Genomic DNA, 10,548 nt, shown 5'->3' with positions numbered 1-10,548 from the left:
ATTTTCTCTTTTTTTAACTATTACAGCTAACAGAATTTGCCAAGAGCGTCTCTGAGCAGACTTTTTTTTATCATAGATAATAAAAAATAATAATAATAATCTTTGTCAAGCCTGATGTTCAGAGGGTTAGTGGCTGAAGGAAAATATAATTTCTCCCTTTTTTCAAACATATATTTTAGCGTTGGGGTTTATACACAGAATTTGTCATGATTTAGCACAAGTGAAGCCATTTGAGACGCTGAGTAACAGCGAGCTGTTTTGTTTTAAACACTTTTTAAAGCTCCATTTGTTTAACTCTAAATCCTGTCCGCTTTTTATATCCGTTCTTATGTCGTCACACACAGGTGGTATTTGCCATCCTCTTGTTTTCGTGGCACCTAAAATAAACTTCCTCCTTTTTAAAAACTTTTAAATGAGAAGTTTTTATTTTGAATCTGTTTTTTGACATCATTAAGGCACAAATTCAATCACTGAAAGCAGCACAGAATAATGTTTTCTTCTCCTAACTGCGATAAAGAAAGAACCAAGGGGACAAATACAGCCTCAACAGGGAAGTGGGTCAGATTTGTACCGTTTGCTGTTGCTTTAACCGTCATTTAAATGATTAAATATTACAAAACGGGTTAAATTGGACTTTTTAGGTGTCTTTGATGCTTTCAGAGTCAAATATAAAGTACATGCAAACTGTTTCATACCGCAGCACCCCCCTGCCCCTATTTCACATCGTTTTCATCCTTTGGTCTGTTGTGTCGTGCGCCATCTTCTTCCTGTCTGATGCGTCCGTTTTCTTTTTGCCCTCCAGCTCCAGACAGTGGACATAAAAACTCCTTTATCCCCACAGCTGTTGTTTCTTTTTTTGATAAATTATTTGTATATTAAGATTTCTTTCTTCTTCTCGTGCACATATCTGTGAATTTAATTGTCCTTTGGGATCATACAAATAAAGCTGAAATCACAAAGAGACAGACATTTTATGTATATTTTTCATGTTTTGTTAAGCGCTTGGCTTGGTTTTCGTAGATTGTTTAATATTTTGTTTATTTAGTCATGTGCTTGCCTTATTTCAGGTCCTTATATAGATATTTTTTTAGTAATCAGCACACCTGTTGTTCCTCAGTAGCCACCGCTCCTTTACTTTTTTTTTCAGATTCTCCTGTTTGTTCCTGTCTTGATCCAATATTTACGTCTGCCTTCTGGTTTATTATCAAAGACTGGGTTTCACTCCTACCTCTTATGTTTCCAAAAGCAGCCCAGAAAAGGCCGAACCAAGAAAATAAGAGACACAAAAAAATGTTGAAGAATAGGTTCAGACTGGCGTCGACAAAATCCGTTTGAGTTTGTCTCCGCTGGAGGCCTTTTTCATGTTTGTGTCGAGGTTCCTCCGACCCATCCTGCCTGAAGTTTACTCAATTAGAGATTTATCATTAGTTTAAAAAAAAAAAAAGAATTATTACAGGTGCCGTATTTCACGTCTGACCTTCAGCGTATGGGAATGCGTTTTAGTTGAAATGTGTGAGGAAAGCTGTGTGAGAGGCGGGCGGCAGCCTCTGACTGAGAAGATGGACTGTTATAAGCTCATTGATCCGAATCTCTCAGGGGGAACCCATTCCAATCAATGCAGAGAGAAGCGGGCAATGGTTCTGTGGTGTTTTTGTACCACCGCCCCACCAATATCTGCTCCCCCCCCCGTTCCCTGATTTCTGCTTCTTGCTAACACCACTTTTCATACCGCCAACCTAAACACCCTGACTGTTTCTCCCTCGTACATATTTCTGTTTTTGTTTGGTTCTTGTTAGACAACCTGGTGGGAGAAAGGTGTTATATATGTTTTTTTTCCCCCAGATTTGGCAGCTTCAGTTATTGGTGTCTTGTAACAACCTGGATGGATGGAGCACTCTGCCACTGCAGCACCTTTTTCTTGATCTCACCTCTCCCCACTTGAGAGAACGATATGTAACAGCAGACCGAGCGTGAGTGTGTGTGTGTGTGCATAAAAAACAGCAGAAAGGTTGCAGTAAAACAATGTCTCCTGATTGGAAGAAGGGCCGATAATGATGGCCTTAAAGTAGGTCGAGTCTCCCAGCGTGTGTTTGTGTGACTTATAAAAAAAAAAAAAGTGTGAATCTGTATGTGCGACAGAAAATAGACATGTTGATGCAAGTGTGTGAAGGTGAGAGTTGGACGGAGTGTGAATGAGTGTCCAGGGGACGCTGTCATCTCCTATTAGAGAGCCCTTTTTGTGGTAAATACACTGAATTGAGACTGAATGTTTGTGGCAGAGGGAGTTTTTTTTTTTTTTTGACTCACCTTGTGTCTCAGGTGGGATGTGGGAATGAGATAGAGGCTCGCAGCGGGCCGCTGACAAGCAGATGGAAAATAAATCAGTGGTAAAGCAAGAAAATGAGAGAAGGGAGAGACTGGAGGAGGAAAAACAATTTGGTTGCTGCTGCGGAAGACTGGCTGGAAAATCCCTCTTGTCTTTTAGTAAAGTAACACTTTGTCGGCTGTCAGTCTTACAGTTGCATTACAGATCTCTTGATGTGTGTTTAGAAGAGCCGATTGGTGTTCTTTAGTTGAAGTTTCATTGAAGGGAATACAAAAGGACTTGTTTTTTTTCTTGTAAAAGAAACACAACTACAGCATAAATTACCCAAACTTCAACCTACGTTTCTCTTCATACCTCCGTCTTGTTTTTAAAGTTTAATTTCTTCCACAAACTGTCAGTAAAATAAATACATGCATGAAATCATACAATAATTTACAAGCTGCTCAGAAACCTTAAATTCGGCATTTAGTAACCTTTTTTTTAACCATTTTGGAACCTGATTGATCATCATTGGAGAAGAGAGTGACCCTTCACAGCCTAATGGATGAAAAGAAGGTTGTTAAATATTTTATTTTATTTTTTATCTATTAAATTGCATAATTTTAAGAGAACTTGCCAGCACATCAGTCAGAATAAATTAATCCACCTGTTGCTTTAATGACCTGATATATTAAAGGCCCAGCAGTCCTTGAATGAAAGCACATCATCATCATCATTTTTAAATTTTTGCTGTTTTGGTCAAACTGTGAATAAAACAGTTCTGGAGAATTCGACGCTTGTAATTACTAACACATTTTATCTTCATATCTGTAAAATTGTAGGTTTACATCCAATGATTACTTTCTTTGGTGCTGCTGCTCAGCACTAAACATTTTAAAATTTAAAAGACGAATCTAAATGATGTTTGTAGGCATCTTGGTGAAAAATTAGCTAAATTTCAGTTTGTTTCCCCAACTTTGGCTAAATGTAGACCTGTATTTACTGTCTAAAATTTGAGCTTTTTAAGGGAAAAATTATACAAAGATCCACACCTCAGATCTCCAACTGCAGTTTATTTGTTACGTTTTGGGCCTCAGCCCTTCTTCAGACAAGCAAGCGCTTAAAAATGGAGTCGCCATTTTTAAAACGGCCAAAACTGCATCACCTGTTCTAAAATACACACATCAATATTTAAAATATTAAAAATGCATATGAAAAGACAGGAAATATATCTATTAATGCATCTTAATCATTATGATGTGGATCCTTTTTGCTCCAGCACCCACTCAGGAGATTTTGTATATGTCTTTATCTAAAATTTATGCTTCAGCATCAATTAAAAGTTTATTTTTGTACAAAACATGGCAACCATTCTTGTCCCGTATTGAGAGACTCCCAGTCAATTCAACATCATGCCAACTAAGATTTCTATTTATTTATTTTATTTTATTCTTTCTATGTAATAGATGTGTGGATTTGATTGTATTGGTTGGGGATTTATTTTGTTGAAAATCCAATAAAAATACTCAGATAAAAGTTTATTTTTGGACCAGATTTAGCCATGTTTAGGCCTAGATGTCTTTGGACCATTAGATGTCATTTAGACAAGTCTGAGTCAGTTAAACTGAACTTTAACACACTTAAGGTTTACATTTTGTTCAGTCTGTTAATATAAAACTGCTTATAATGAATATTGCCATAATGTCAGCAGCTTGCTTGACTTAAAAAAGTGAACTATGAGACTGTTGATGCATTCATGCTACATATCTTAAGAGTAACGTGACCACAGGAATGAATGCCATTTGTAGTTTTTCGTATATTTTCACAATTTGGTGGATTTAATTCCACTTTTTGCAGAAAGTTTAGTCTGAATCACAACCCATAACAACACAACAATTTACAGAACTATTTGGTGACACTAAAGTCAGGCGGCGTTGATTTTCACCAAATTTAAAGTTCCACGGGGCTTCAGTACCAACTCTTCCACCTCTTGCAGTGCCAATAAGGAAGTATAGACAGCTCGCGGGATGAGAATAGTTCAAAATATCACCGCATCTCTGCAGAGACGTTTGATGTCTGATGTTCTTTAATGAAACATCTCGCTCACTTCAGAGCACCCTATTAAATCCCACTCATCCGGGGAGACGGAGAAAACCAGAGCAGAGCAGCGCTGACCTTTGGAAACAAGAGTGGGAGAGTGTGTGTGTGTGTGAGGGGAAAACAGAGAAAATGATGCTCCAGTGGCGTCAATCACAACACAACCCCAAAGAAACTTTTCAAACATTTTAAGATTTGCTTCAGATTTTACATCTCATTTACAGTGTACACATTCATGAAGTTATTTTGACTAGTATTCAATTTTTGCTTCAAGTTATATCCTTGAAGTGTTGACTCGTAATGCAAATATTGAGTTTGAACATAAGCAACCCGTAATTATCGCTAATAATGTTTTTGCCCACGTCTGTGTGCGTTTCAGTCCAAATATGTCATGAACCACTGAACAGATTGTAATAAAACTCAAAATAATCTACAACTGATTGACTTCTGGAGCCTAAATGACCTTAAAAATAACATTAAATTGCTGTAACTTCGTCAAAGCTACATATAATGAGCTAAAATGTCGTGTGGTAGTAGCTGAGTTTGCAAATAACCGTACATCCATAACGGTTACTTTCAACTACAGCTCCATCATTTCTCAACTCCAATAAATCTTAGTCTAAAACTGTCTTTCCTTTATTTACGGGAGCATACAGTAGGTGTCAGGGGAGCACAAAGAGGTCTGTTTGTTGGAATCAGAGTTATTGGCTCGACTGGGCCATCAGGCTCAGTCAAGCTTGGGTTACAACAATCGTACATTCCTCAGTTTTCTTTGGAGCATAATTGGATTCTGACGGCTGTATAATCCTCCAGGCTTCTCATCAGCCTCGACTTCAAAATCCAACATTATTTATTACACTTCTGTCAGTTTGTACAGTACGGCTCCTGTTAGAGAAGATCTTGCTTCAGTGACTGAATGCGAATTCGGCGTGATGCGTTAATATCAGCTGACTTTACTGAACACAACAACGTGTAAACCCCAGTGGTTGTTTTTTTTTCCCGTCTTGCAGCTGGAACAAGTTGGACGTGAAGTAAAATAAGTTCTGACTTCAGAAACGGAGCGCAGGCTTCAGTACGTTTCCCCAGCTGTGTATTTTCACATAATGGAAAACCTGGAAAAACAAATCAAAGCTCTGTAGTTTAAAAAAAATAAATAAATCTGACGTTCACTTGGTATAAAAGGGGACCGAGCTGTGTTATGTATTGCTACCAAAAATCTATTATGGGAAGCTTTCTTTACAGCAGAGATTTTCTTTGGCAACTTTGCCTGATTTATGTCTCGTAACGTGTTTAACAAAGATTAACTTCGTTTTGAAAGAGTCTCTTGTGCCGTTCTACAAACTCCAGGTGTAGTTCGGAAAATGGGAACGTGGAAACATACGACCCCGGGGAGCACCTAGAAGCAGAGACCTCTTACAGCGCGAGGTGTGCAAGAATATGGGGGGGGCATATTGGAAACGTACAAACTCTCCTGCTTTAACAAGCTTCTTCCACATTAAGGTCAGAACTGAAGGCTGCTTTCTTCACTTTGCAATTTAAACAAGAAAAATCTGAAATATCAAGTTTTATTTTACGTTTTATTTTATTTCAGGCTGACTTTTCTTCTCTTCTTGCGTAATTCGTGTTGAATCGGGACGAAGCAGGACAGACGATTCAAAGAGGACAGCAGGCGTATATGTTTAAAGAAATAAGGAGCTTGTCTAGTTAGAAACCTAAAAATAAATTAAAGGCTTAGCATTCCTTGAAGGAGCTCTGATGTCAGAGTGAGAAATGGCATTATGCACAGTCTCATGCAGCATTGCAGGATGTTATGCTCGGAGTAGGTGTTGTCTTAAATTGGATCGAGTCCTAAAGTTTATCAGCTGTAGATGTGCGTCCAGTGATTACTTCTTAAAAGTTGCATTCAGATTTTGCTAACAGATAAGGTTGACTCCAACATTAAATGCTGAAGTTTCAAGCTTGGGACACAGAGTACGTGTTGTGAATGACTCTCAGCTACTACCACGCCAAATTTCAGCTCAGTACAAGTAAAATTCACTGAATAAAAGTCAGTTGGCTGTGGCAACCATTTTGAACTGGGTTGAATCAAGAATTTAATTCAATTCAATTAAAAAAATACTTTCCCAATTAAAATTAAATTAAATCTTGTTGTAGCTCATAATCCTGGTTTTGTTAAAGACTTGTTATTGTTGCTGATGGCCGTGGACAGGAAGGATCTCTTACAGCGGTCTGTCCTCGATCCTGGTGTCCTCAAAGAGCCCCACCAGGTGAGCCTCGCTGGCCTCCTGCGGAGCAATGATGGCCGAGCTCTGGAAGCTCAGGTCGGTCTTGAACTCCTGGGCGATCTCCTGGACCAGGTGCTGAAAGGGCAGCTTCTGGATGAGCAGCTCGGTGGACCTCCCCGGGAGCCACGGTACTGTAGAGGTGAGGCTTTTGGCTCCAGTCGGCGCCTTTGGTGGCGAGCTGCTTCCTGGGAGCTTTACCTCCGGTGGATTTACAGGCGGTCTGCTTGGTTCTGGCCATGAATGGACTTCAGGGTTCTTCACGTTCAAGACTGAAGAGTTAAAGATGTTAATCAGCTGCTCCTGATTGTGAAAAAAGCCACCTTGTTGTTATGGTTACGCATCATAACAAGATGTCCAAAACTAAAAGGTTTCAGTAAAAAAATCCTTGTAGCTGCACAGCATCCGATACCAGAGGAAATAAACTTTCAAAAAAAGTGATTTACAAGTAGAAAAAGAAGGAATTAAAAATTTAAAAAGCAATATCTCAGAGTGAATGGAACAGAGCTGCTCCAACCTGCAGCCACCTTGAGCGGCGAGATTCTAGAAGCAGTTGTTTGAGGAACATCCAATGACTTTTTTTTACATTTTAGTCTGGAAGTTTCTTGGCTTTACGTAAGAAAACATCTGCAAAATGGCCGTCATGAGGCCATTTGTGAAGGAGCTCCCTCATTAAACACACACACACACTCAAATAACTACAGCTCTCCACAGAAAAAACACACACTCGGTGCATTTGAGCATCTTTGGGATTTAATTAATTTTAAAGTCCGTTTCTTGTTCCGTGACTTTTACTTCAGTGACATCAAGACCAGCTTGACCTCCGACTTTAAAAGAGTTAAACGAGGCTAATTTCAGGTGAGCGCAGCAGATTGACTGTACACAGGTGTGTGTGCTCCCAGTTTCAGCCGGAGAGCTCGGAGCCACAGGTGCAGCGCAGCAGTGCTGAGACTCACCAAATCACTTAGCAGCCACTTTGCCTTATCAGCCCGCAGCCACCGGGGTCCTGTTAGTGTATTAGCAGCTATTCACTTCTTTTTATTAGCGCCTGCGGCTCATATCTGCTTTCACCTGGGTCGCATGTCAAACCCCTTTTCTGGCGAAAAAAGAACAGATCAGCTCGTGGTGTTCCAAAGTTTATCGGTGAACTTCACAGGCGTTTTTCTTTATCCCTTCCACAAAGCTGCGTCTCCTTTACCGTCTCTCCACCACAAAAAGTCCTTTTTTTATGTCCTGCATAGATGTACGGAAACCCTTTTTATGTTGTTGCAGTAAGAGTCCGGCTCTGTTTGAGTTTCGTAAAGAAACAGATTTGCGTTTGAATAAGGCCACAGTTCCAATAACAGTCTGAAGGATATCATTTTGTTACTTTAAGTCCCACGAGGCACTTTTGCACCAAACGTTTCCAAACAGAAGAACCATCTTTTGGAGATTATTCAGTCCCAGCTTTTGGGATTCAAACATTTCTATAATTTTCCTGGGAAATCTTCTCTTTTTCCATTGTTGTTTATTTTCTTTGCGTCTCTCTGCTTAGTTCCTGGACCGATGGTGGGCAGGAGTGTTGAGCTGCACCCTGCAGCTCCTTACTGCTCCTCGATACCCCGAGCAAACAGCCGAATCAGCTGGTGCTGGACACTGTGGAGAGAACACACACACACACACGATACATCGTTTAGTTTGAATAAAAAAAACATTATTTAATGACGAAGATCATTTCGGTGAGGCTTTACTGTCCAAGCAGCAGGACGGCACCACAGTGGTCAGGTTTTAAAGGGGATTTCGCCACTAAAACCAGTTCCAGAGGTCAACCAGAACCAGTGTTTACTAAGTACCAGATCTTTCTGCCTCCGCGACCAGAATCCTCGGCTTCAGAACTAAAAAAGGAGCTGGAGCCATCTTGGCAACTCTTTGCTGGTCTTTAACAAACAACTACTTCTGACAGGAACAGGAGGCATGCTCACAGAGAGCAACAACTGATGAAAATGTTTACAAATCTCCTTCCAGACAACTTAATTTAGGTCGGCAATAATAAGAATGACAATAAAGGTCTATTATTCTGCATATCAAGTTTTAGACCAAGATTTATGTTGAGAAATAACGGCGAAAATGTTACACACAATCTCATGCAATATTGCCAAATGTCACACTCAAGAGTAAGTGTTGTAAACGACTCTCAGCTACTACCACACCAACTTTTCACACATCTGTAAAACTGACCAAGTTGCAGCCAAAGTTGACTCCAAAAGTTAATTTGTAGGTCAATGATTACTTCCTGAAAGTTTTCATCAAAATCTGTCCGTTTTTCAGTTTTGGTTTTTGCAGTTTCAGAGCTCAAGAGCTGTAGTTTTTGCCGACAATTACGCAAACTCCCGGTAAATTTTGGCCCAGAATCAGCCAAGAGATTATACAAACATCTTTTTTCACAGTCTTTACTGTGTCGAAAGCACAAAGACTTTTAAAGAGCTGCCTGTAATAAAAGTTGAAGTATAAGAACGATAAAAGAAGACACCAGATGAAATGGAAGTAATGATGCTGAATGTTGCTTAGCCTTCAGCTTTTTTTTAACCATTTAATCCTTAAACAAAATCACAAAATGTTCTTTAACTGCCAGAAAGAGATCAGTATGTATTGGATCTATTTATAAAAAACTGGACTTGACTAAACTTCTGGTTCATCATCGTTGTGCTTCGAGTTTCACTTTTTAACCAAAGGTGAAGCTCTCTCTTTTTCCTCTTTACCCCTTTTTACTTTTCTGTCTCGCCTGAGCTCTTACCATTAATTATCTGAACCACACTCCGCTTGGCTCGCTCCGAGAACGATTAGCGGCGAGGAAGAAGCAATAAATGGACGGACTTCTGCTTTAATTAAAGGGGAGTAGCCTTTTAACATGGGGAGGGCCGTTAAATTAGCAACATTACGGCGCCATGCATCATTGGCAAAGTACAATGGAGCATGAAATAAATGATGCATCAAGCGGTGTGCTGCTCCAGATGTGTGGATTGGATTGGGGGGGGGAGGTTAGGAGTCAGAATAACGAGTGCTAATTCCACCCAGTTACCAAGATTGTACGCAGTGTAAAGACGGCTGGACACTTCTGGAGCCAAGTCTGACCAAACACAAACTGCTTCATGAAGCTAAAACTACCCCAGAAATATTATTTACTTTCCTTTATATATTAAACCGACAAGACTTCTGAATGCTGTTTTTAGGTCATTTTAAGTTTCTGTAAAGCAAACCAGTACATTTGTTGTTTTAACGCACTTGACACATAAGAAAACTGTTGCTTAAAATGTTTTAAAATGATGCCTGACTGAATTTTTGATTGTTCAGGAAGAAATCAGCTGAACCTGGACTAAAAACTCGACTGCACCGGAACAAAACAAGACAAATATCGTTGAGATTTCATCTAAATTTAGTCAACTTTCTCCCTAATTTACATTCTCCTTACAAACCATATTTGTTTCGTTGACATTTTGTTGCAGTCAGGTAGAAGCCTTGCATCTTTATAAATGCAACCTTTCAGGAAATTATTTGTTTTGAAACAAACTGTCGTCACAAGCTCTTTGACGCTTTTCCTTCAGCAGTCATCTGTAAAATAAAAGACCGATGTGAAGCGTGACCAGTGTAGTACATGCACTTTAGATGTTGTCTTTTGAATATGTTGGAAGAAGATCGGCTACGAGAGCGAAAATTTAAACTCGTGACTGGATGTACTTGTGAGCTCGATAAAATGCTCACAATAACTAAAGTTCACCAGTGTAGTGTTGTCTAGGTGTCAATAAAACTGCAGAAGGGCAAGAATTTTCTTTAGCAAGCAGAGCAGAGGTCAGCCTTTATTATTAAACTCTGAAAGGTGACTGTGGG

At 39.5% G+C, this 10,548-nt stretch overlaps 1 protein-coding gene across 4 annotated transcripts in view; it reads right to left on the bottom strand.

Moving 5' to 3' along the window:
• Positions 1-8,207: 8,207 nt before the first annotated feature.
• cerk (ceramide kinase) overlaps positions 8,208-10,548 on the bottom strand; it is a 48,933-nt gene continuing 46,592 nt past the window's right edge. For all 4 annotated transcript variants that reach the window (XM_037981309.1, XM_037981308.1, XM_037981310.1 and 1 more), the window contains one exon: positions 8,208-8,319. In XM_037981309.1, the coding sequence (XP_037837237.1) occupies positions 8,268-8,319 (52 nt within the window). In that variant the 3' untranslated portion in view covers positions 8,208-8,267. The remainder of the gene's footprint in view (positions 8,320-10,548) is intronic.

Source organism: Kryptolebias marmoratus, linkage group LG18 (genome assembly GCF_001649575.2).
Source record: "Kryptolebias marmoratus isolate JLee-2015 linkage group LG18, ASM164957v2, whole genome shotgun sequence".
Lineage (NCBI taxonomy): Eukaryota > Metazoa > Chordata > Actinopteri > Cyprinodontiformes > Rivulidae > Kryptolebias > Kryptolebias marmoratus.
The sequence above is the reverse complement of the archived record's forward strand: the minus strand, read 5'-3'. Positions and strand labels throughout refer to the sequence as shown.